Source organism: Mastigoproctus giganteus, chromosome 13 (genome assembly GCF_048544385.1).
Source record: "Mastigoproctus giganteus isolate SK-2022 chromosome 13, ASM4854438v1, whole genome shotgun sequence".
NCBI classification, from domain to species: domain Eukaryota; kingdom Metazoa; phylum Arthropoda; class Arachnida; order Uropygi; family Thelyphonidae; genus Mastigoproctus; species Mastigoproctus giganteus.
The window spans coordinates 62,315,153-62,342,561 of record NC_143587.1 but is presented as its reverse complement, the minus strand read 5'-3'; the positions used below and the strand labels follow the sequence as shown (position 1 = coordinate 62,342,561).

At 35.4% G+C, this 27,409-nt stretch overlaps 1 protein-coding gene across 2 annotated transcripts in view; it reads left to right on the top strand.

Moving 5' to 3' along the window:
- The window catches only part of LOC150076116 (peroxisomal membrane protein PEX14-like), a 71,941-nt gene that overhangs the window by 7,896 nt on the left and 36,636 nt on the right, over positions 1–27,409 (top strand). For both annotated transcript variants that reach the window (XR_016547818.1, XM_090387616.1), the window contains exons 2-5: positions 4,592–4,657; positions 14,695–14,779; positions 21,941–22,033; positions 26,430–26,548. Coding sequence is in view for 1 of the 2 variants with exons in the window: in XM_090387616.1 (XP_090243742.1) it covers positions 4,592–4,657; positions 14,695–14,779; positions 21,941–22,033; positions 26,430–26,548 (363 nt within the window). In the remaining variant the exon portion in view is untranslated. The remainder of the gene's footprint in view (positions 1–4,591; positions 4,658–14,694; positions 14,780–21,940; positions 22,034–26,429; positions 26,549–27,409) is intronic.

Here is a 27,409-nt window from a genome sequence, read left to right as displayed (position 1 = left end):
TCACCCTTATGAAAGCACAGTGTACTGATGTGGGATTTACTTAAAGATGTAACTACCATCATTAAACAATCAAATCTTAAAGCAATTTTTTTAAAAAAATATTGTATAAATAAGAATATTCCAGATGAATCTACCTTGACAAAGAATTACCTTAACACTATTTATGATATTATTTGCAAAATTTGTCAAGATAGAGAAAATTACATTTGGATGTCCATTTATGAAATGATGGTCATTTGTGGCCACTATATTGCACATTTTATATGTGGAAAATTAGATGCAGAACCATCACATCCATATTTAGTTGCTTGTAAGGCACTAAAAAAAGTGAACTACTCTACAATATCAAGATTTTGTAATGATTCTTTGCAGTTATTGTGGCCAGAATCGGCCTATATTGAAAGAGTCTGCATTTTTGTTAGTGATGTTGTCTTATATGGTAAAAGCCACTTTTGCATCACAAGTTTTCTATCCAAATCTGATCCACATTACTTGCTTAGCCCATGGCTTACATAGGTTGGCAGAGGCAATTCTCAAGTGGTATCTCACAGGATTCTCCACTGGGCCCATAGTTTTCTATTTTTATTAATGATATTGATGAAGGTTTATCAGGTTAATGTCTAAATCTGCAGATGATATAAAAATACTATAACAAGATCTGAGAAAGATCTGTTACTGCAACAAGATCTAATATAACAAGATCGAGGAAAATTAAGCAAATGGGCGGAGAAATAGCAATTGAAGTTCAACATTAAGAAATGCAAGGTACTTTATATGGGTAGCAGTAATCCCAGATACCAACTATGTACCAGGGTAGTGGAAAATGAGAATGATATGGGGATAATTGTATAGTCAGATGTGGGATTCTCTGAACAGTGCAGAGTGGCTGTCAAGGACAGCTCATGGGGTTTTGTTAATGATATACAAAATTTTGCTAGCAGGGATAGAGGTGATTATCCCATACAAGGGAATGGTTAGGCTGCACCTTGAGTACTGCATACAGATCTGCTGGTCTCGTTTTAGGATGGATGTAGTTCTGCTGGAATGGGTGCAGAGGAGGGTAGCAAGATTGGTGAGGTGAACAAAAAGGTGGTCTTACCAAGAAAGGCTTCAGTTCTGCAAATTTCAGCATCCAGAGATTAGGCGCGTGCAGGGTGATCTGTTTGAGATGTTTAAGGCTTTGAATGAATAAATCTTTTTAAGGTTTTGTATAGATAAAAGTGCAGTGCTGATGATATTCTTCCTCCTGTTCAGACTACACACACATGATGAGGCTTAAATTCAAATTGAGGAAGGATGATTGCTGGATAAATGTGCAGAAGTTTATCTTCAACTGCCAGGTGTTTGATTGAGTTGGAACAAACTTTCATCTGTTGTGAAAAAACTAGGCAACCTAGAGGGGATGGACAGTGTGAGAAGTTTTTTTTTTTCTTTTGCCTGGTGGTTTATAAGCTTGCTTTCTTGCATCACTTTCCACTCCTAATACTAACCCCAGGGGCTCACATCTGGTGAGTATGGGCTTGGCACACCCAGGGTCCTGAGCTGGATATCATCATTCTTCTCTTTCTTGGTGATTCCCTTCTACTTTTAACACTCTCTCTCTCTCTCTCTCTCTCTCAGGGTAACTCGGGGAATTTTTTTTTGGCTGGTGCAGCATAAGCCTCAGGCTTCCTTGCACCATGTAGCTAATAATAATAAAGTTTTCACGTGATAATGTTCCTTCCTTCTTCTTTCATGTTTCTGATTCCCAACTGATTTACACTCAAGAAACTTCTTTATTATATTGAAAATTCCAAATTTGCACGGACAGTCAGTATTAGGAAGTTTTTCAAGAAATTTTTGTTGGCATTCACTGTAAGAGTTTGTTTCCAAGTATGATTTCACTAAAAAAACACTTTGTTCGATGGTATATGGCACAACATTTATTCACCAGTAAAGGAAAAATTGCCACTTCCTCCAGTTACATGACGTCCTCTTCTAGTGTCCTGACACAGTTAGACCAACAGTTATTTCTTGGTAGCATAAATAATAAAAGTAACCTAGGTTTGCTTTTAAAACCAACACCCTGTATATATATAGTGAATATGGGTGGAGCAGATTCCCATAGCTTTTTTCAAAAGTTATAATGTTTCCATTGGTGTTTTGGTGAGTAAAACATAAATATCACATTCATTATTTTCCTTGTGAGTATGTTATTGTTTGGTTTTCAGAAATTATTGCACGCCTGCAGAGATGAAAAAGGATATGCTAAAAAGCGATGAATATCCGATAGATTTAAAAATGTATATACAGTGAAACTTCTCCTAACGGACACCTCTCGTTAATGGACATCTCTCTACAACGGACATTTTCAAATTCCCCAACTCACCTCCATTGGTTTTAACCTGTTTGCAGCTTCTGTCTAGCGGACATTCTCTGTAACGGACGCGGACAGGCAATCTGCACTGTTTCGTTTAGATTAGCGCTTAATTTGATCTCCCCATAACGGACAGCATGCGAGCTCACGCACGGCCCTTTTTCTAGGAACGTTTCTTCCACGTATTGCCCCAATCGTGTGTTTATTTTCTGTTTCCGATTCTCTGAATTTTATCAAGGTTTACATCGCGGTTCTAAACCCTTTTTCAAGAATTTTAAGGCACGTGTAAAACTTCTGATGAATTCAGTGTGTGCAGAGGGGGGAAGATATGGTCGGCCTTTCGTCTTTTCAGTTTCAGTTTTCAGTTTTGTCGTGTGAAGTGCACAATGTCTTCTCGTAAACATTTCACTTTAAAAGATAAAGTCGAACTCATTAATGCGTATCATCGGCAAAAAAATAGTGTTCGCAATCTCCCTGCAAAATTCAAAATCGGGAAGACGCAGGTAAGCAACATCCTAAAGAAAAAAAATGAACTGCTCAAACAATTTTGGCAACACGGAAATGATCAGGTTCAAAAATCATTCCCGAAAACTGTTGGACTTCAAATTTGTCGTGCATGTGCTAAAGAAAAAAATTTCCCTATTATTAGGGAAAAGGCTTTGGAGGTTGAATGGGAGTAAATGAGTTCAAAGCTTCTGTGGGATGGCTAGACAAGTTCAAAACTCGGCATAGAATTTCTTGGAAAACCGTAAATGGTGAAGGTGGATCTGTTGATACTGGGGTTGTAACAGAGTGGACCGTCAAATTGGAAGATTTATGTCGTGATTTTGAAGCTAAGGATATTTACAACTGTGACGAAACAGGGTTGTTTTTTTAAAAGCTCTTCCTGAAAAACGATGAGTCTAAAAAACGAAAAGTGCCAGGGCGGAAAAATTTCTAAGGAACGCTTGACTGTACTATCGTGTACAAATATGCTGGGAGACTTTGAACAACCTCTTGTTATAGGAAAACCACAAAATCCTCGTTGTTTCAAGGGCATAAAGTTGAATCTTTTGAATGTTGACTGGAAGTCTAATAAAAAAGCGTGGATGACACAAGATATCATGAGCGAATGGATAAGTCACTTTAACCAAAACCTGATTCGTCAAAACAGAAAAATTATTCTTTTCATGGATAATGCTGCATCTCACCCGCACATTGAATTGTCCAACCTTCAAATCGTTTTTCTGCCACCAAACATCTGCAGAGTGTCAGCCCTTGGATCAAGGGATAATAAAACATTTTAAACTTCACTACAGAAAACGTGTTTTAACACATCTCATTGCAAACATGAACGATGTAACATGTGCGAGTGACCTTGCAAAGAAAATCAGCATCCTAGATGCGATTCAATAGATTTCCTCTTCAGTAACAATTAGAAAACAAACTGTCGTGAACTGTTTTGTAAAGTCTGGATTCTCAAACACAAAAATTGAAGTTGTGAACAGCAATGTGGATCACCAAGAAGAACAAGAACTTCAACATCTATTGATAATGTACGATACTTCTGCTACAAGTGACCCTGGCTACAAAGATATAGATTCGAACCTCACTACAGAAGATGGTGCTCTAGATATCAACGACATTATCATCGATATTTTTCAAGAAGTTGCCCATGAGGATGAAGAAATGGAAGGAGGTCATTCTGTTGAAGAACATATTAACGACGAACCACCGATGAAAATAGAAGAAGCGCTCATACAAATCAATCATTTAAAAATGTTTTTCGCCGCTGAAGAAGATACTGAAGGACTTTCGATGGTTTCTTCACTCCAAACAAATGTTGAAAACAAAATTATCAGCCGGAAGAAGGTGCAGAAGAAAATAAGTGATTACTGTATGTCTTTTTCTTAAGATAAAGTCATAATATGCATAGCACAATGGTATGTATATTATTTACAAAAATATTGTTCAAAATCTGTATATATTTTAATTTAATTTTACATTAAACGTTTAACGATTTTTTTTTTCTCCCTCAGACTTCTTGTTAGCGGACACTTCTCTCTAACGGACACATTTTCGTTCCCCATGGCTGTCCGTTAAAGGGAAGTTTCACTGTAGTTTTCTTTGACAGTTCTTTTTTTAATGTAGTAAAATTAGTCTCAATCTTTTTTTGATCACTCCTCACAACTGCTGCAGTGAGCCTTGTTTTCATCAACAAAAATTATTGCATCTTACTTTACTTTTTTTTTCTAGGAAACAAAAGAAATAAATGAGAATACAACTGCCTCATCACTACCCACTATCCCTCGTGAAAATCTGGTAAGTGCTGAAATAGTTATTTAAAGATAATGTAAAAAAAGAGAAACTTATAAGAACCATATCCACCTTTGTGAATTGGGGACACATTTGCACATCTCCAGTCCGTGGGAACCTCCCCTGAGTCCAAGGATGCTCTCATAATTATGGCTAAGGGTTTGCTTAGTTGCTTTGCCGCCTCCTTTAAAATAACTGGATAGATCCCATCCACCCCAGGTGCCTTTCTTATGTTTAACTTCAACAATTTCTCCTCCACTTTGCTCTCAGTTATTACAAAATCATTAAGCACACTGCTACAATTTGATAACCTTCTTCCATTTTCAAACTGTAATAATTCCTCACGTGCGAATGTAGATGCAAAATACTCATTCAGTTTGTTTGCTATCTGAGCAGGATCATCAACAGTCGAACCATCGATGTCAAGTGGACCAATCATATTCATCCCCTTCCTTTTAGAGTTTATATAAGTAAAGAAATCCTTGCTGTTTTTCTTAGCATCCTTTGCCAAAGATTTCTCGTAATCCGCCTTCGCCTGCCGAACCTCCTTTGTGACCTGATTACAGACTAGCTTATATCTGCCACAGGCTTCTGCGTCACCTGATAATTTATATGCATCCCATGCATTTTTCTTCTCTGTCACGAGTCTCATTAGTTCATTTGATAACCATTTAGGCCTAAACCTTGAACGATATTTCTTAATCGGTATATAAAGTCTAGTAGCTTCCACGATTAATTCCTTGAATGCTTCCCACTTAGAATTTACTGTTGGTAACATCGTCAGTTGATCCCACTGTACAGAATTTAAAAACTGTCTGAGACCACTGTACTCCCCTTTACGGAAGCAAAAACCCTTTCCTTTACCCCTGACGGTAGTTACCTCTTTGAGTAAATCCCACTTCAGCACACTGTGATCACTGCCACCTAGTGGTTCCTTTATCTGCAAATTCTTAATACACGAATGATCACTGCTGATAACCAGATCAAGAGTGTTACTTTCTCTGGTTGCCTCTCGAACATGCTGCTGCAGAAAACAATCATCCAATAAATCCACAAAAGTCTGACTGGTGTGTGAGTGACCAACCCACAAGTTCCAGTCAATATCTGGGAAGTTAAAATCCCCCATTATAAGACATTCAGATTTACTGGCCCACTCTATTTCTCTGTACAATTGTTCATTGTACTCATTCAAGTCATTAGGCCTATAACACACTCCTACCCTTATTTTTCCTTTCGCAGTGCTTATCTCGCACCAAACTGACTCAACAGAGCACTGTTCATCTATATTAACTGGGTGCACTACCTTTGATTTTATGTTTTTCTTAATTAACAGCATAACACCCCCTCCCTTTCTGTCCTGTCTATCCTTTCCGTACACATTGTACTCCCCAAATTCCAGTTCTGCATTCCTTATATCTTTGTGACACCACGTCTCTGCTATCCCAACAATATCCGCCTTTGATGTCTTGACCAACACTTCAAATTCATCAAATTTATTTACTATACTTCTAGCATTGGTATACATGCAAGCATACATGCTCCTATGCCTATTCCTTGTTACCCTAACACATCCCATATACCCAACTATTCCATGATGATTGCCATCCGTCCCTGAAATCCCCAACACCCCTCGCTCCAGGTCGCTTCTTATTCTAATAGAAGTTGTGCAAGAATCACCTTCACCTCTGCCTGTGGTTACTGTTAAACTATTAGTCTTTGTATCCCCCCAAACTAGCAGTTTTCCGACCCACCTAACACTGCCTCGATAGCATCAGCAAATATTCTTGCACCCTTTCTATTTAAGTGTATCCCATCCCTGTAGAAGCAGTCTCTCCTGTTAACAAGTACAGTCCAGGCTGAAAAAAATTCTACCCCTTGAGCCTTGCACAATCTTTCCAGGGCCGAATTGATCGACAAGGCTCTCATCATGTACTCCCTCCTATCGTGTCTGGGCAGAATTGCAGACACTTTCAAATTCAACCCTATTTCACGGCTTTTTTTCAACAGTGACCTGTACTTGTTGAGTAATTCTGCCGGTCTCCTACTCTTAATATCATTAGTGCCAACGTGTACAACTATATCACCTTTTGTGCCCTTGAAAGATGATATCCGCTCTACAACGTCATCAACCTTTGCCCCTGGCAGACATACCCTGGTCCTGTTCCACCTATCCTTTTTACAAAGGATGTTCCCCGTTTCCCTGACAATAGAGTCACCAACAACAACTAGTTCCTGTGGGACCAGCGCATTCTGCCTTAGGGGTTGCCGCTGTGTTGCGTGATGACCAAGTGCAAGCTCTGGCGTTGATGTGGGCAGCTGAGAGCTTGATGGGCCCCTCAATTTAGATCTTTCGAGGGCATCCACCCTGTCTCTCAAACTCTCATATAGGCCCATAACAACGCTGAGTTGTCGCCTGATTTCCTTACACTCCTTGCATCGCGCACACACAAAGACATCCCCCATGGCAATATCATGTTCCGTTCCAGAGAGTTCGGCAAACATTTCCCCCTCAGTTCTCCCCCAAGTCACAGCAATCCTGCCACTTTGTGCCCGTTGCTTTGCTGCTCTAGTTTGGGGCATGGTAGTTTAAATTAATAAAATCAATAAATTAAATGTCAGTAGTATTTGAATAGAAACTATTAAATAGAAACAGTGAAGCGTATTACTATATAATTATGCGTTAGAGCTACCTAGCTACCTCAATTAAAAAATTTGAATTCCCTACCACTATATCCAAAAACAATGGCTACAAAAATGGAACGAAATAACGGTGACACGAGTAATTACAGACCAGTTAGTTTAACTTCTGTTCCGGGTAAAATAATGGAGTCACTGGTTAAAGATGCATTGCAGGATCATCTAGACAAGACTGCAGCAATAATTCAAACACAGCATGGGTTTGTTAAGGGAAAGTCTTGTCTGACAAATTTGATTGGTTATTATGATGTGGTCACAAAGGAACTGGATGCAAAAAATAATTTTGATATCATATACTTGGATTTCAGGAAAGCTTTTGACACTGTTGCGCATGGAAGACTACTGTACAAATTGGAGCAGAATGGTATTAAGGGTAAGTTGCTACAATGGATAAAAGGATGGTTAAGTGGGAGAAGACAGAGGGTGGTAATCAATGGGTGCTGCTCTTCGTGGACTAATGTTATTGGTGGAGTCCCACAGGGTTCGGTGTTGGGTCCACTGTTGTTTTGTGTATTTATCAATGATATTGATGAAGGTATATCAGGCTTAATGTCGAAGTTTGCAGATGACACAAAGGTTGGCAGGGTTGTTAATGACAGTAATGGCAGTGTGCTACTGCAACAGGATCTAGATAATTTGGGCAGATGGGCTAAGAAGTGGCAACTGAAGTTCAACCTTGACAAATGCAAAGTACTGCATATGGGTAGAAGTAACCCCAGAGAAACGTACCAACTGTGTGGTACTACACTTAAGGTGGTAGAAAATGAAAAAGACCTGGGAGTAATTGTGCAGTCAGATATGAAGTTTTCTGAGCAATGCAGACAGGCTGCTAGGGCAGGTCATGGGGTTTTGTCAATGATATATAGGAATTTTGCTAGCAGGGAAAAGGAGGTGATTGTCCCTCTGTATAAGGCAATGGTCAGGCCACGCCTTGAGTACTGCGTACAGGTCTGGAGGCCTCATTTTAGGAAGGATGTAGATTTGCTTGAGCGTGTACAGAGAAGAGCAACACGATTGGTGAGGGGAATGAAGGGATTCTCTTACCAAGAGAGGCTTAAGTTCTGCAAATTGCAGTGGCTGGAGACTAGGCACCTGCGCGGTGATTTGATTGAGGTCTATAAGGCCTTGAATGGGTTGAGCACGCTGAATTCTGATGGGATCCTCCCACTTGTTCAGAATACGAACCTACGGGGACATAAGTTCAAATTAAGAAAGGATAGATGTAGAATAGATGTGCGGAAATTTGCCTTTAGCCAGCGGGTGGTTAATTGCTGGAACAAACTTCCATCTGTCGTTGTGGAAGTTGATAGGTTAAATAAATTTAAGGAGGAACTGGACAGGCATTTGGAGGGAATGGTGTGATTTTTTTTTTTTTTTTTTTGGCTGATGCTGCAAAAGCTCCTACACTTGCTTTCTTGCATCATGTGCCACTACTACTACTACTACTACTACTACTATATGTTATATACAGGATTATCATAAAAGAGATCTTTACTAAGAATATCACTTAGATGAGTGATATCCCAAGCAGATAAACACTTTAGAGATTGCTTAATTCATCAACGATAGCAGTTGCACATTTTTCAGATTCTTGGGAGCTCGATGGAAGAGAAACATACACCTGACATTTCACCTAAACCATAAAAAAAAAAAAAAAAAAAAAAAAAAAATCTAAATCTGACAATTATGAGACTATAGGAAAGGTCTTTCAAAAGCAGACCAGAAGTTAAGAAGCTACTTTTTTGACTTGCTTGTGATATCCATTTGGAAATGCAAAGAAGCGCCATCCTGTTAACAGCTGAAGCATCAACCATTTCACACGCATGTCCAGGTCACTTACCTGGACATGCGTGTGAAATGTACACCTGCATTAAAACTGCATAAAATATGTTGCCTTTATAGCTTTCCCTAATATGTTTGATACTAATATAGGGACTTTCCATTACTCATACTCTTATGTTTGTGCTGATTCCCTTTTGCTGATAATTAAAAATTGCATCATCACTAAACACATATGAGAGCAAATCATGATTGTGAACCATCTAACACATAAAATCAATACAATGCTGATATTGCTCTCATGATTTCTTGGAGAATTTTAAATTTGTGGTTTGTCAAAAGCTGTTTCATTAAGGTCTTCTGCATATTTATTCAATGATTATTGTAAGCTATGAATATCTTTGGAAATTCTGCCCTCATGGGTAGCACAGTTGGTAGAATTGCTGTCCTCCCCACACCAGGTGGAAAAGACCTAAGTTTGAGTCCCGTCAATGACTGGAAGAATTTTTGTGGGCCTTTTCACAATGTGGCTGAGTTAGTAAGTCTTAGGCAAGGGTAGCATGATGTTTTCCTCCTGGAAACTCTGGTTTTTCATCCAGAAAACCGACCGCAGAACACACCAATTCACAGACAGTGTATACATAGCAGTATGGCCATAGTCGCTGATGCTCCTAAAACCCTTCTACATGAACAACTGGAAATGCTTTCTACTGTTTCTATACTAATTTTTGGCCATCCAAAATTCTTGCCCTTAAATAAATATTGTGGTATTTTAAACTTTCCATACCATGAAAAAATCACAACACAAGCTGGATTCTTTTAAAATATAATTTTGTGAAAATGCTCAGTACGTTGCTTATTGGGTGTAGTGTAAAAAACTCACAGTAAGCTCTGTTCTCTCCTTTATGACTTCAGCTGTAATTTGATTTCTCCTACAACAGAAAACTGAGAATAATGTCATTTACAGATGTAATATGAATCAATGTTTACTGGAAATAAACATGGAGATATGTAGCAGTAGAATAGTTAAAAGAAGTGAGAAAGTTAGGCTTTGTTGCATTTGCCAAAAATGCTGTGCTCCAATAATTACCCATGCAATTCTTCATTGAACTTCTGGTCTATTGGCCCTTCCTTTTAGTTTTTATCAGGAGTGTCAAGCCCATAAGTGTTCACAGGTTGCATTCTAGTCACACAACCAGCACTTGAGAGCTTGCAGACTGCTCTAGAGTGCACACAGCACACTAGTGGCTTATGTGAGAGAAATATCTTAATTATTTTCATGTATTTTTCCCTTGAGAAAAATACACAATCTCATAACATTTACGATGGTTCATATAAGTTTTGAATTTTATTTAAGTCCTGTATTAGTGTACTTCCTTTAAGTATAATGAGTTATTATTTTCATTTTGGTTTAACACTTTACCTGTACAAAACAACATCTGGGGGATGTGGTGGGGACAACAAACATCAAACAAACACCAGAAATGTAACTGATAGCCCCTGGGCTGTCAGTTACATTTCTGGCTTATATTTATATCCCCTACTTGTATCCTACTGCCTTATTCAGTTTACCTATCACCTTTAAGGTCTTATGTATAGCACTCAAGAAACCTATTCATTTGCTGTTCTGTGATAAATTAAGAACCAAGGCTAGTCCAAAAAATGGCATCTATGTTTTAATACCACTTAGTGTAAGGTTTATATTTGGTAATGATAATATCAAAATAACTTATGCAATTTGAGGAGATGAGTTAAAGTAGTGGAGGAAGAAGAAAGAGAGAGACCTGTGATGATTCACTGAACGTTCATGTTCATATTGTTAGAATTTAAGTGCTTGAGAAACTTAGACCACATTGTGCCATTCTATATTATGCTTATAGAAGTGTGTATTTGTGGGCCAATTTGCATGTTGTGTTGGCTGAAAAACCCAGAATAACTCACTGGAAATTCTATTCCTTCTACTTGAGATTGGCTAACTACAGCCTTAATTGAAGAGGACTCTAGAAATTCTTCCATTCATAGACACAAATCAAACCGAGACCTCACCAAATAAGTGACAATTAACAAAACCACTATACTGTCATAGAGGATCATATGCATGTAGCAATAAGGATCATAATCCCACTGTATAAGGCAATGATGAGACCCCACTTGGAATTCTGCGCCAAAGTTTGGAGACATCAAGCTTCTTGAAAGGGTTCTAAGATGGGCAACCCTTTGGTGAAGATTGACAAAAGTGACCAACATTTGGACTACAGAATCAAGTAACTAGGCACCTTAGAAGGAACCTGATTAAGGTCTGTAAAGCTCTGGGGGAGAGGAAATAAATTGAATGAAGACGAAATTTTCACAGTTATAAATGATACTAGAATAAAGGGACGTGAAAAGGGGAAAAGATATAGACTGAAAGATATAGACTGGACGTTACAGGGGAAAAGATATAGACTGAATTTTAGGGAGTATTCTTTGAAGTAGTTTTGGCTAAAAGAATCTTGAGCAAGTAAATCACTGTAATAAGTTACTTCCATGGATAATGAAGCTGACAGCTTGGGAAAATTCAAGTCATCTAGATCAGCATTCATACGAAGAGTGGATTATGTAAAAAGATTTTTATTTATTATTATTTTTTTAATTAATTAATTAATTAATTATTATTATTTTTTTTTTTTTTTTTGGCAGCAGAAGCCTAAGGCTTCCTTGCACCATATGGCAAATACTAAGTATTTTATTTTATTATTTTATTTTTTTTACAATTATTCTGTCCTGCTTTCTTTCTTTTATTTCGCTTCAAGTGTTGAACAGTAACTCTGTAACTGGTACTGGTATAAAGGCCATTGTTAATGCAACATTTATATGTTTCATCACTGTTGATGAAGCATATCAACAGCAATGATTAAAATTAATTTAAGTTATTCCACAGATTAAATGATCAACCTGTGCATTTTCTCCCTTTCAACAAATGTCTGGAGGGCAAAGGCGAAGAAAGCCAACACAAAAACTGTGGCAAACTGTGGATTAGGTTATGAAATATAAGGAAAAATATAGGAAACGTTTTCCTATTATTTCATAACTTAACCTTTAAAGTTAGATAAGGAAACCTTTTCCTATAACTTCCTAACCTAACATTTAAGGTCAGATTATGAAATATAATGAAAAATAAAGAAACTTTTCCTTTTTTCCTAACCTATCCTTTAAGGTTAGGTTAGGAAACCTAACCTTAAAAATGTACAAAGAAGTCAGTAATATGGTTTTTTAATAGCGAAAACACTCATGAACTCCAATAATCTTTTAATAATGAGAAAAAACTAATCACTGCATTGTCTGTCACACCTATGTGTTAATCAGTATATCGTTCTTGACTTCTTCTACTACTGCTGCTGCTGATAACATGCATTGTCTGTTCATTGAGAATGCAAGGAGAAACTGCGGTAGCGGCAAAGCACTTTGTCTGGTAATTTCCTCGAAGTTTGCCGTGGTTCTTGTGTTGTCTTTCTTTACCTTAGCCATCTGGAGTTATGTCCTGGATAGATAAGCTTAACTACAATCCCCCAAAGAAGGTAGTCATGATAATTTACCCAAATAATTATTTTGATATTAAGGTTCCTAATACACTTACGTACACATCTCTCTAATCTGACTCTGGTCTTCTCTTTACAAAAATTTATTATAAATCCTCCCTCTCAGCCATATTATTAACCAACTTCTAATTTATTTTCAAAGTAACTATTACTTTTTACTTTTTAATTTTACTTTTAATGTAATTTTTGCATTTTATTATTGCATATTATTTTTTATTTCTTCATTTACAGATTATTATAATATCTTTTTTCTTTGCCCTTCTTCTTTTTCATGTTCCTTCTTGTAAGCCTTGGTATCTTCTACATTGAATATTGTATAAGATGCCTTATTTATCATTTGTTTTATTCATATTACATTCTTCTAAATCTGCCTTTGTGTTTCATGGTGTAATTGCGTATCCTGTGTCTCTCCTTCTGTGCTTGAAGTTAAATATACTTGCTAAGTAGTAACAGAGAATTTTTATTTCTGTGTTACTACTACTGTTTTATAAAATTGATGTGTGTGTGTGTGTGTGTGTGTGTGTGTGTGTGTGTGTGTGTGTGTGTGTGTGTGTGTGTGTGTGTGTGTGTGTGTGTGTGTGTGTGTGTGTGTGTGTACATATATATGTATGTATATACAAGTGTGGCTATTAAAGAACAAGACTACGTGCATTCAGTAAACACCAAGTGCCACCTGTGAAACAAGGGCACAACAGTTGACCCTGAACCTTTCTCTAGTTGATTCCAACACGTTCATTCATTTTGCAGTGAGACAGGTTTTCATTACCTTGTGGTTTTGCAGTTTGCCAGAAAAATGACAGACAAAAGAACTAAAGAAAACACCAACTGAAAGTTATGAGTTGTGTCAAGTTTATGGAGAAGATACTATGCCAAGAGCTCACATGTTTCAATAGCATAAAAGATTTTTAGTAGCAGGAAGAGAGAATGTGGAAGACAGTGAACAACTAGGCTGTCTGGTATCTATGAAAACGGACAAAAATGTGGACCAGGTAAAGACATTGGTTATAAATGATCGTTGTTTAAGCATTAGAATGGTTGCATCAGAACTCAATATTGGACAAAGAAACAGTTAGACAAATTTTAACTTAACATTTTTGTTAATATCATACTTGGCTGAAAATTTAGGCACAAGAAAAGTGTGTGCCAAGGTGGTGTCAAAAATTTTGAATGAAGATTGAAGAATGAGAGGACTCCAATTTTGTGAGGATGTTTTGAAAAAAATTTAAAAAGATCCAGACTTTCTGAGTACTGTAATTACTTGCAGTGAAAGTTGGCTATTCCCATTCGACCCAGAAACTAAAAGACAGTCGATGCAATGGAAGACAAAACAATTTCTCAGACCAAAAAAGCAAGAATGTCAAAATTGAAAATGCAAACTGTGCTTCTTGTTTCCTTCAATATTACAGGAATTATTATGGCTGAATACATCCCACCAAATGAGACTGTCAATCAAATATACTACATTGAAGTTCTGACAAGGTGTGAAAAAAATTTGAAGGGACCTGAATTGTGGAAGGATGATTGGGTGCTCCATCATGGATGGATACTCTACAGTATGCCCTCAGTTTGCCAGTTTCTTGCCAAAAAATAAATCCCTGTATGTTAACATGTATCCTACTTGCCAAATCCAGCCTCTTGTGACTTTTTTCTCTTCCCTAAACTAAAAAGGGTACTTAAGGGAACCCATTTTCAGTCCATTGAAGACATTGAGAGAAGAAAAAAAAAAGTCTGAAGTATTAAAAGGGCTTGCAGAAGATAACATCCAGAAATGTTTCTATACTTGGAAGAAATGTATGAAAATGTGTGTGCAAGTCCAAGACAGTTTGCAACAGTCTCATTATTTAATAGCCACACCTTGAATACATATTAAAAAATTAATTCCTGCTAAAAAAAAAAATATATATATATATATTCAGATGTAAAATTAGCAGTGAACTGGTTTTATGCATAATAACTAACCCTTCTTTTGTTTTTTAATTTATTTTATAGATAGCAACAGCAGTGCGCTTTCTTCAAAATCCAAAAGTAAAAGATAGTCCTCTTTCACAGAAAAGAGCCTTTTTACTAAAAAAAGGTTAGTATATTTTGATTGATTAGTGAAGTAATTAGTAATTTCTTATTATGTGAGAAAGTACTATTTTCCTTTTAATAATGGTTTTGACTCCTTGAAACAGTTAATTTATATTGCAGAAAATTTTTAAATGAAACATTTAACTAACTGTGTAAATTTGCTGAAAATTATCAAATTTTCAAAATCTCAAACCAGAGCTTTAAAACTGAAGTTTCAAAAGAGGCTTATGCATACTTCCACACTGACTCTGGTTTTTTTTCCTCTGGTTCCATAATTTGAATGATGTCCTGTGAAGATTTGATTTGTACTCAAGTGAGATATTGATTTTTGCATTGATTTCTTCAGTTACCATTTGTTTTTGACCCCTTAAAGTGCTAATATCTGGCTCAGAAATGTAGAAAATTAAAATTATAATTTTCCAAAACTTACAATAGAGGTTTAAAGTGGTTTCTGTATGCTACCAATGACATTATTTTCTCTCAGTTTAGTGAAGTGTGCAGTTAGTGGCTGGTTCCATCCCCACTAACAGGTTTTGTTAGATATTCACTTTATCTTTGCTACTATGTTTTTTTTTTATTATTATTATACAGTATAGTGTCAAAATGGAGATTTTAAAATTTTAGATTTTAACTTATTTCTTGCTGTTTATTCCAAAAAATCTGATTGATGAAGTTTTATACCATGTCCGCTGCTGTGAATTTTTTTTTTCTTTTATTTATTTATTTTTTTTTTGATGGGCCTGATTGGAAGATTAAATGTAAAAGCAAATAATGAAAATCTAAATACTCTGATGTGGTGATGAATTATCAGAATGCAGTGGCATTTGTGCAAAAAATTAGAAAACCTGATCCACTTATTACATTTATATACAGTAAATGTGAAAAGAAATCAAAATCACAAAAAGTATGCACTTTTGAATAACAAATCATCATTCCAATGTCGTTGCACGAGTTCTTCACATGAAATTTAGTGAGTTACTATAATTAGTTAAAAAGAAGTATATACAGTCAGTCCTCGTATAACACATGTTTACACTACACGAATTCGATCATACACGATTTATAAATAGGGGAACGATATCTTATATAACACGAACCGAATTCGATCATACACGATTTATAAATAGGGGAACGATATCTTATATAACACGAACCGAATTCGCTTATGCACGATTCGCCTTTGTGTTTACAAGAAATGGCAGTTGAATGCAGAATCACCCCAACCGAACGCAACACCGATAGGAATGAAGAGAAGATTCTGAAAATGTATTTATGTGTTTTATATCAGTGAAGGGGAAACACATTTCACCGTAATAACGTAAAAACCCACACAATTCCAGCTATCCGTATAATCACAAATGCAATTAGATCGAGTTTACTACCAGTTTATAACAGATTCCATTAGCAGAAATGCAACTGGAAATTGTTTTTATTGTTTTATGGTAGTAACCCCTAGAAATGTGCTTTAGTAAAATGTGAGGTGTTAATAGTGTATTTACAGTGCCTTTACAGTGTTGTTTATTCAGTTGCTACACGTGCGCAGCTTTGTTTATGTGTATCAAGCGTGCCTCCTCGTTTTGTAATTGTGCTTTATTCCCTAAAAATGAGTAAAATACATAAAAGGTGTGAAAAGGAAGCACCCTGGTGAAGACACTGCAGATTCAGAGAGAAAAAGAAAAGCAATATCGATAAACAGAGACGGACTGGGTCAAAAATTCTTACCCGGTAAAATTCATAGTGGCCTCATACTATGTATGGTTTATGGCCAAAATCACACTGGCCTCTGGCCCACCGGGGTTCCCCGGCAAGGCTTATGGCCAGTCCACCTCTGTCGATAGAGAAAAAATATGAAATTGTGAAACGCTTTGAGCAAAATGAAAGACCATGTGATATTGCACATGCTACAGCCCTAAATGAGGCAACGCCGAGAATTACAAAGAATGCAGAGAAAATAAAAACTTTCATAGCAGGAACAACTCAAAGTGTAATTAAAATCCATTAGATTAAGACACAAAGAATTGGAAGAGATGGAACGGCTGTCATCTGTTTGGATAGAAAATCAAACAAAGAACAAGTTTGCTTACAATAGAAGCAAAAGCAGTAGCAATATTTTATTACGATTATTTATTGTGTTTGTTAATGTTTTGGTTACAAATGTGTGTTCAATCTTGGGTGGTCGGCACCTAACTCTATTTTTCCCATAGGGCCTGTTGTTTATATTGCACGATTTTGCATTGCACGTGAGTTTCTAGGAACACAACTATCATGCTATACGAGGACTGACTGTATTTGGCTTTCTAAAAACACTTATCCGTACCATTAAGTTTTCAGAAATGAATCCTTTTGCATGTCCACTTATTCTTAACACTTAAGGGTACAAACAGATTCAGAGGGATAGAGGTTGTTGACAAAATGATATATGCAGAAATACTCTATAGCAGAGGACTGTGTCCTCTGTGAGTTGGTGAAAAGCCTCGTGATTTATGGCCCTTGTAGTGTTTGAACTCTTTCATTATGTGTATGAAAGGTAGCCAGTGTGAAAAGAACTTTCCCAAAGGTGTATAGGAAAGAAGTGGGAGTTAATGGTTACCCCAATTACAGAAGAAACAGTGTGGAAGACCAAGTTGATAAATGGTAAAAATGACCATTTTGGTAATAGGTTTGTCATTCCTTATGATCTATTTTTTTCTCAAATATTTTCAAAGTCGCATCAGTGTTAAACTTTTTTCCAGTGTGAATGTAGAAGGTCAAAGAAATTTTACCTTATTTAAATTTCTTTGTTAACATTTATTAATTTTATATAATAAATATAGTGTAGCAAATATCATTTAAATATACTAATATAGATAATATCTGTTTTTAAATATAATCTAAATTAGTAAATTGCCTTATCCTGCTACATATTTTTTAGCCAGCAGGATTTGAATTGCCATGTGCTATAGTCTTAATGCTTTCAATAGAGCAAGCTTCCCTTTACAACAGAAGGTTAACAACGGAAGTACTACTTTAAGGGCTATACTAGATGAGCACTTAAAGTGCAGCATTGGAAACTCCTTCAAATGCCCAGTTTTGCAGGAAGCAGAGGGAAAAGGCATGCAAACTAGATGGGCACTTCCAACACTGTATTGGACTACGTTAGCTGGCGTTCAACATCTGCTGACTCTGTCGGAGGCATTGAAAGCACCAGCGACTTAGCATTAGCTGAGGCATATGATGCAAGAAAGCAAGCTTATACAGCATCAGCCAAAAAAAAAAAAAACCTTCCATTTCACCCATCCAGTCATTCCAAATGTTTGTCTAGTTTAGCCTTAAATTTATTTAAGCTATCGACTTCCACAACAACAGATGGAAGTCTGTTCCAGCAATCAACTACTCGCTGGCTAAAGGCAAACTTCCTTACATCTATTCTACAATTGTGTTTCCTCAATTTGAATCTATGCCCCCTCTGGTTCTTAGTCTGAGCAAGTGGACGTATCCCATCAGCATTGAGCCTGCTCAAACCATTCAAGGCCTTATACACCTCAATCAGATCACCTCGCAGGTATCTAGTCTCCAGATGCTGCAACTTGCAGAACTTAAGCCTTTCTTCGTAAGCTCACCCCTTTGTTCCTATCACTAATCTTTTTGCCCTTCTCTGTACATTTTCTAGCAACTCTACATCCTTCCTAAAATGAGGGCTCCATGCCTCTACACAGAACTCAAGGTGTGGCCTGACCATTGCCTTATACAAAGGGATAAACACCTCCTTGTCTCTGCTAGCAAAATTCCTATATATCGTTGACAAAAACCCATGAACTGCTCTGGTAGCCCATCTGCACTGCTCAGAGAACTTCATATCTGACTGCACAATTACCCACAGATCTTTTTCATTTTCAGCCTCCCTGAGTGTAGTACCACACAGTTGGTATGTTTCCCTTGGGTTACTGTTACCCATATGCAGTACTTTGCATTTGTCAATGTTAAACTTCAGTTTCCACTTCTCACCCCATCTGCGTAACTTTTCTAGATCTTGTTGCAGTAGCATACTGTCTTTAGTGTCATTAAAAACACTGCTAACCTTTGTATCATCTGCAAACTTGACATTAAGCCTGATATACCTTCATCAATATCATTGATAAATACACAAAACAACAATGGGCTCTGTACCAAACTCTGGGGGACTCCATTAATAATATTAGTCCATGTAGAGCAGTGTCCATTTATTACCACTTTCTGCCATCTCTCACTCAATCATCCCTTTATCCATTGCAGCAACTTGCCCTTAATGTCATATCCTCCAATTTGTATAGCAGTCTTCCATGTGCAACAGTATCAAAAGCTTTCCTGAAATCCAAGTATATGATGTGATAAAAATATGATATTATTTTTTGCATCCAGTTCCTTTGTGACCGCATCGTAGTATCCAATCAAATTGGTCAGACAAGACTTCCTCTTAACAAACCCATGCTGTGTCTGAACTATTACTGCATTTATATTGCTGGAGGAGAAATTCTCCCCATGCATGGGGTGGATGGCCTTCAACCTTCATTCATTTATTTGTTATTATTTGGAGAAGACAATGTTTGACACCGAGAAATTTATTTGAGGTGGAAAGGAGGTCTGCCATGTGCGACATACCCTTAAAGGATTTTTAATGAAATTTATTATATGAGAGGGAAAGTATTAAAAAATTTTAAAAATCTGTTGATAACCATATACATTTAATTCAAATTTATTGTACATAGTTTCTTATTTTTCAGAATTTTAATTTTTTACTAAAAACTAATATTTATTTTAAAAAGTAGGATAAATTTTATTGTAATTATATTCTAGTATTTTGCCATGAAAGAGTGCCGATGCCATTGAAATATGTAGAAAAAGAATCCCTTATTGACACGCCTGAAGTAAAAAAAAAAAAATAAACTGTAGCCATTATCAACCCACTGCAGGATGGAAGCCTCCTCAACAATTCATGTTGAGGGAAATGGACCATAATCTGCCACGCTGGTCCAGTGCGGGTTAGCAGATCGACCATGTATAGCAATCAGGGGCTTGAACCCCCGGTCTACTCAAAGAACATGTGTTACTGCACTCCTGCTCCTGGCCACTCGGCTACGGACCCGCCTGAAGAGGGCACTCTTCAGGCGTTATCATTTCTATTCCATACCCTCTTCTCACAAAATTATGCAATATGCCACAATTTTTTATTACATCAATAACAGAATGGGGATTCAGTAATATGCTGGAGTGAAAAATGCACAACTTATTGCTCAGTATTCCAAACATGCATTCTACAAGTCATCTTGGTCAGGTTAATCTATAATTGAAAATTCTTCGCTCACTGTTCAAATTTTTTGATGTGTATGGTAATATTAAATTTTCAGTCAGTCCAAATGCTTCGTCCCTTACAAAAACAAATGGCATTGCCAGCGCATTTATACCAGGAAGAGCTCTATTTAACGGCAAATTAAGTTGTTTCATTAGTAATCTTCTTCCAAAATTTGAATTTTTAAAAATGTTCGAATCACCATCGTGTCCATAAGTACCAACATCTGTTGCAGTGAAACAACAGTAATTTGTATTGATTTCCACATCACAGTATCAAATTTTGCGATTGTTTCACTAATTAACATTAGAAGTTCATCAAAACTTTGTATTGACATTCTGTAAATAAAAATAAAAAAAAAGCTTCTTGGGAAACTTCCTATGTGTTTCAAATATAATATAAAACTGTCCTGTTTTTAATCTATTTGAATTTGCTTGATGAATCCACCATCGTCTTTTTCTCTTTCTACTCGCAATCAACTGTATACATAAATGCACAATACATCCAACTTGAACAACAACGTTCATCTCGAAACCGAAACTAGAAAAAGTGAATCGCTGGTGATCCACTGCAACATTAGAAACACCCCTTCTAGTTTGAAATGATCTGATGTTAGAAATGCCACATGTAGTTTGCTGTTTTGGAGGCATTTACAACACTAGCTGGCACCGATGCTTTTAGGGCTTGTATAGCATAGCCCTAAACAAATAATATTACTGAAAGTTTATTCTACTATTTGTTCGAAAAACAAGTATGAGTCACCATTATGATGTCTCATACTTGTATTTTAAGCCTGTTCCAAGAGTTGTGTTTGGTAATCATGAGTCACTGCTCCTCATAAAGGAACATTTGTGTTCTCTCTTGAGTATTAAGATTATAGTGCTGTGCTCCAATAATTACCCATGCAATTAAAAATAAAAATAATATTTTTATTTTTATTTTTAAAATAAAAAATAAAAATAAAATAAATAAGGGCTAAATAAAAAATAATGGTAACATGGTAGAAAATCATACAATATTTTTTTAACCATACAAAACAGTATTATAGACCAGTATAGTCCCAAGCCATTTCAATATATTTCCATACTTCTGGAAAGCAAGGGATCACCTAGTAACATGCAGGAAGAAACTTGATGAAACTGCCTGGCACAGTGTCCCTTCATCTTTAGGAAGAGATCCAAATCGTAAGGACCTCATCTGGGGGAGTAATAACATGGATATTCCCACTGCTGAGTTTGGTGAGATGGTGGTGAACCAAACATGCACAAATATTTTTTGCCTCTGAAATTGTCAATGAAAGTGGACAAGGTGTGGATCCTTGGCTTATCCTTACCTTTTCAGTCAGCAAGACTGAATAAAATCAACATGCTTCTTGTGGAATGCAATATTATCCAGATGTAGATTATCATTTGAATTTTTCTGGCTATGGAATAGCACTGAAACTCAACGTACTACTATCTGATATGGAAAAAACAACATTATTCCCTGCAGATTCCATCGACAGTCTTCACATTACATCCTAGTATGGCCTTCATTCAGAAGTTACTTAAGACTTGCAGATGTCGTTCATAGTGTGTTTTGAGCACTTACTTTTGGTCTGTTCACTTGAAAGCTTGCTTTCTTGTGTTTAAGAGCCTTACTGACATGTCAGTATTTAACCCTTGTACATAGGACAAGATGGCCTTCAGTTTATAATTTATTTCTTTAGGCCATATAATTTTTGTTACGTAAAATAGAATTTATCAAATTATTGATTTGTCAAATGATTTATCAAATTTATAGAATTTATCAGAATTTAAACATCTTCTTTTTCTGAATTTTTCATATTGTGCAGTTTTTTTTATTTATTTATTTATACAGGCCTCACAAGTGAAGAAATAGATATAGCAGTGGACAATGCACATGGTGCAGATTCCAAGCAAATAGCAGTTGAAAAATATCCATCAAAATCTGGTGAGGAAATACTAATGCAACCCCTTCTTTGACTAACATAAATTTGTCTAATGTAGATGTTTCTTTTTATACCTTATTTTGACTAATACGAACATTTTTCATCCAGTATCAACATTTACATGGCATTGTCAAAAGTTTGCAGATATATACAGCAATTTTTTTATGTTAGGTAGGCTTCCCCCATAACGTCCATAATTCTCTTTTATAAAGAATTACAGACATCATAAGGATAATTCCCTTTTAGAGAGAGAATTATTGCAACATTAAGATGAATTAGAATATGAGTTATGTTGCAGCTTACCTATCACAGGCTAGGGTCTAGTAAGATGTATGCCACTGGTTTTAACTGTTTACAGTTCAAACCAGTGGTATCCATCCTTTTTTTTTTGACTGAGAGCCACTACATAAAATGCCGAAGGCTGTTTGCATGGGTTTTTGCAGAGAGTAAGTTGTTGGCTGAAAAAACAGTTTATTCCCACTAATTATGCATTTTTTCAGAAATTAGCTTTAATTTTTGTTGATCAACATTTATATATATATACAGTTTAACTTTCTACACATAATAATTAACTATGAAAATCCAACACTATTATTACATGACATTAATAACATTCATATCACATAATTGTAAAATATTGACAAGACGCATAAAACATCATAAGGAAAATCAGATATTAAAGAACAGATATGCTCAAAAGTGAATGCATATTTTTTTTTTTTTTTTTGATTTGGTAGTTGTTGGCGCATCGACTTCTGTGGCCATATTGCACCTCCCTCTTTTTGCAGTACTTTGATCCAAGCCCGAGGCGGGAATCGAACCCGCGACCTTTGGGTTGCCGGGCAGGTACTTTACCCACTCGGCCAGCCCGGTCGGCCTGAATGCATATTATGATTTGGTTACTTGGCTGTGCAATATGAGAAAATCACCACATGTGGACTACAGTTTGGACACTCCAAATTTAAACAGTTTAAACAAATTTAAATTAAGTGACATTTGTAAGCTTGAGATTACAAGTTGCATAAAGCTAAATCTGAATAAGTATTGCTGGAGGGGGTGGAGGCAAACCAACTAAAAAGTGGGGGGGGGGTTATATATGATTTGATGAAATTTTTAGATATGAGGCATCAGTTTTATCAATTGACCCCTTAGTCATTTGAATGCTGTACCACACCACACCACACCACACAGTGGTCAATTGTTAGATTAATCAATTAGACGAAGGTAAATTGTCAAAAGCATTTAAAATTTAAACAGTTTTGACTATTTTTCAATTCAAAGTTTGAATTAGTAACCTTAAAATAAGTAATAAATAATCTTGATAAGTGTATAGCACTAATATGCTTCACTATGACACCATTTGAACTGTGAAGCATATGGTTATTGAAAATGCAGGTTTTTTAATGCATGCTGTTTATTTTTTAGTGCTTTTTAATCATCTGACTGAGCCTTATGTACACTCAATCAGATGTTCTTTAATAGTTATTATATATGCATCCTTTTATTTACATATTTTTCCGTTGATTTACTTGTTTTTAACCTTTTGTACATTTGGACATCGTAACCTATTTTTAGGTTGCTACTGTTTTTAATATGTTTAAACATTGGACTGGTGTTATGTTGTGGGACATGGTAACCTATTTTTAGGTTACTGCTGTTTTTTAATGTGTTTAAATGTTGGACTTGGTTCATCATAGCCTTAGTTGCTCATGTGCCAGAAAAAACTAAAATCAATCAGTCAACCAACCAATATGTTTGTGAAGTCCACAGCCAAAATGTTTAAGAACTGCTGGGCTAGGATATTAACTCATTTCCTCTGTTTGGTGTGGATGCTGCACTGTACATAGGACTGGATGAGCCTCTTTCACACTAGACAGTACCAAGTGGTAAATGGCTGTCCATTTACCACTTGGTACTGTGCACTTGTCAGGTGTGGTACTACTTTTCAACTAAATATGTATGAAGAGTATCATGGGAATTGATAGGCTGTCATCACCCAGTGACCTGACATTGCTATGAAGTTTCAAATTATGCATTTGTTTATAGTCTAAGGTTACTTGGTTTCCCATTTCCATTGGTTAAGTAAATATTTGCAGTTTCACGTGAGTTGTTTTTGAAATATATGTTATTGCTTTTGCATAAATAAAGACAAGAAAACAAAACACTGTATTCACTCAAGACATCCGTCTTGAGTGAACACAGTGTTTTGTTTTCTTGTCTTTATTTATGCTTCAAATTACAATACATATTTATACATGCTTCAAATTTTGCATGCTGTGAAGTATACCAAATTTGAAAATGGAAGTGATTAATAACAACTAATATGTACATATTTTTTAAAATTTTTTTAAAAGTATTTGTAACATAATCAGACATATATACACATAAAACATATTTAAAATTTTGCATGCTTAATGAATGATCTTTTCAACTGGAAAATAGACTAGACTACTAGATTCATGTCTGTATTTTATGTGAAACTTTTTGTTAAATTTTCAGCAGAATTAATATATTTTTTATTTTTTTGAAAATCAGTGTAAAAAACAGCATTCTTTATTTATTTTTATTAAATAATGAAAAGTTATAATATATTAATTATTGCAGTTCGTTGATGAAATATTGGTATTCTCCGAGCAGAATTTATAAAACCCACAAAATATTTCTAGAAGTTAGGAAGAAAGTTGTGCATCTGTCAAGTGAATCACCACTGCATTTGTTACACTTTGGAGTGCCACCATTACTGGGTTAATGGAGCCTTGAAGTAGGGAAAACTATGCCTCCAGAGAAAAGTTCTGGTATCTTCCCATCGCATGATTGATGAGATGGGAAGATACCATGTCTTTTGAGGTTTTGATGGTCATCATGGTGAATCTAATATTCCTTACATGCAAAGGTACATCTTTAAAATGGTTTTCACACCTGTCTGTTTGATAGTCCACCAGATGAAACCTGTTAGTAATGTTCTAGGAAGCATCCGGATCAGCTGATATACAGCTTTCTGCTTCTGCTCTGTCAGTTGTGATGAGGGGATAGTGCATAGTTGGAGGTGTAGCTGAAGTATGTTATGTTGAAGAGCAGGTTATATCTTGTCATATCTAAAAATTTCATCAAATCATATATAACACCCCCTCCAGTTATATCATGAATTTTCATCAGTACATAATGTGAATAGGCAAGCAAACTAATGGAACAAATATTTTCAAAAAGAATTAAACCTCTCATAAACTTCCTGATATTGTTGATTTCACAAATATATGTGGTTTTGGTACTAATCTTAATGAGCTCCATTTTTTTGACAAAATCTCAGTTATTAGTCGCTTCAACTATCACTTATCTAATTTGTCCTGATTATTTTCTTTGTGGTTCTTTCCACTTTAAAGATAGTACTTGTGCTTATGTGTATTCTTATTTTCCTTGTCAAATATTTCCCAATCTGGAGCCTTCTCATTTTGATCTCCCATTGGTTCAAAATCCTTACCACTCTCCCAACTTGCAAATCACCTAGAACTTCTACAAGGTTAATGTAATGCCACAATGGCATCTAAATGAAGTTCTGTCTTTCATTAGAGGGTTTTATTATCAGAAGAGAAAGGCACCTTTTTGAGATCAACAGATGCAATCAAACAGTATTTGTAGCATCATATAAACACTGGTGTGATCCATATTTGCTAAATGACATCACTTTCTGGAAACCAGGGTTGTTGGAAATGACCTCTGTCTTTTTGTATGACCACATTCACCTGTTGTTGGTTGTAAGCTGTTGTAAATAGTCCATAGTAATCAATGGATCATCTAATGAAGCATCACAAATTTTAATACCATTGACTATAAGTAAATAATAATGGGATTCCAACATATTTTTTGATATCATTAATGTATTGATGAAAGAGGTTTTAGGTTGTTTCATGTGCAGAGGGATTTGAAAACTTTTTTTGTCAGATGAATTAAAATTATTCATATCAGAAAATGTCTCTCAAATATTAAAAATCAGTGAGAATTTGTTAGTATCATACTTGCCTTTTTTCTTAATCTTTCCTGGAGTATATATTTATTTATTTAATCTATTATGAAATATTGGAATAGATGTAAAAGGTATGTTAGATCAGATTAATGCCATCAATTGTAGATTGAACATTACATCATTCTGTAATCTAATTACTATTGTAAGAGTATTAACATTGGCATAAAAGTACTCAGGGGGGAATAAGGCCAAAAGAACTTATAAAGACTAAATCTTAGCCTGTGTTGGTTTACAGTGAAATTTAATTCTATAATATTAATATTTAGTGCAAGTCTTTAATTATTTTTAACTTCTTTTTAAAATTATTTGTATCCAATTTATATATTTTTAACTTTGGTTATATTTTAAATGCAGATCTATTTTGTTTCTCTGTTTAGAAGTTGTATATGTAAATCCTCCTCCACCACCATCCTCTATATTTGTGAAGTTACAAAGATTATGTTCATCTTTTGTTTTGATTGGGGTTGCCTGCTATGGATTTTATAAATTTTATAAGGTAAATGTTTCATCTTCTCTAAAATATAAGGATAATTTCTGTGATTGAGTTCTATTTTATTGTATGTTCAAAAGTCATATTTGAAAAAAAAAAAGAAAAAAATGTTTCTTTTTATCATGATTTTATTTCTCTCATGAGTAGCATTTTGTACAATACAGTTTATTTCATAACAACTTGTTATCAGTGATTGCCAGTTATTATGATATACTTTGGAATGTCTGTCATTTCTAAGACTATATATTTATAACTATAACTATATATTATATAATATATAGTTATAAATATATATTTATTTTTTAGTTTGATAAAGATGGCTGCTTATGAGAAATGCAAGGCCATCATAAAATGATTTTGTGATGATTTAAATCTTAAATTAAATGAATTATTAATTTTTTATGTGCAACTTACTGTATCCGGATAAAAAAAAATATGTTGTTTTGAAGCAAAATTTCAAACTATTATAGAAAACATCAGTTTAATTATAAATTTTTATTACAGCATTTTTACTTAAATTCTAGTTTAATAAAATAAAAAAAATGTACAACAATATTAATATTTAGGCATAATTTGTGTAATTTATGTGTTTTGAACAATGTATTTTTTATATTGAGTGCGATAAGTGTTTTTTTTTTTTTTTTCTTTTTTTTTTTTCTCTCTCTACTTGGATCGTGTCAAAGGGAACAGCAACAACTCTTTCTCTTTGGATAACGATAAGAAGGTAGTTGATTAATTAAACCACAAAATTCAGTTGAATTTTTCATGGAACTCAGAATTTTATTTATTTTTCAGTAAAAAAATAAAGATATTTGATATATAGTACGAGGTGAAAGGTGGTGTCAGTACAATCCCAGCATAATGGAG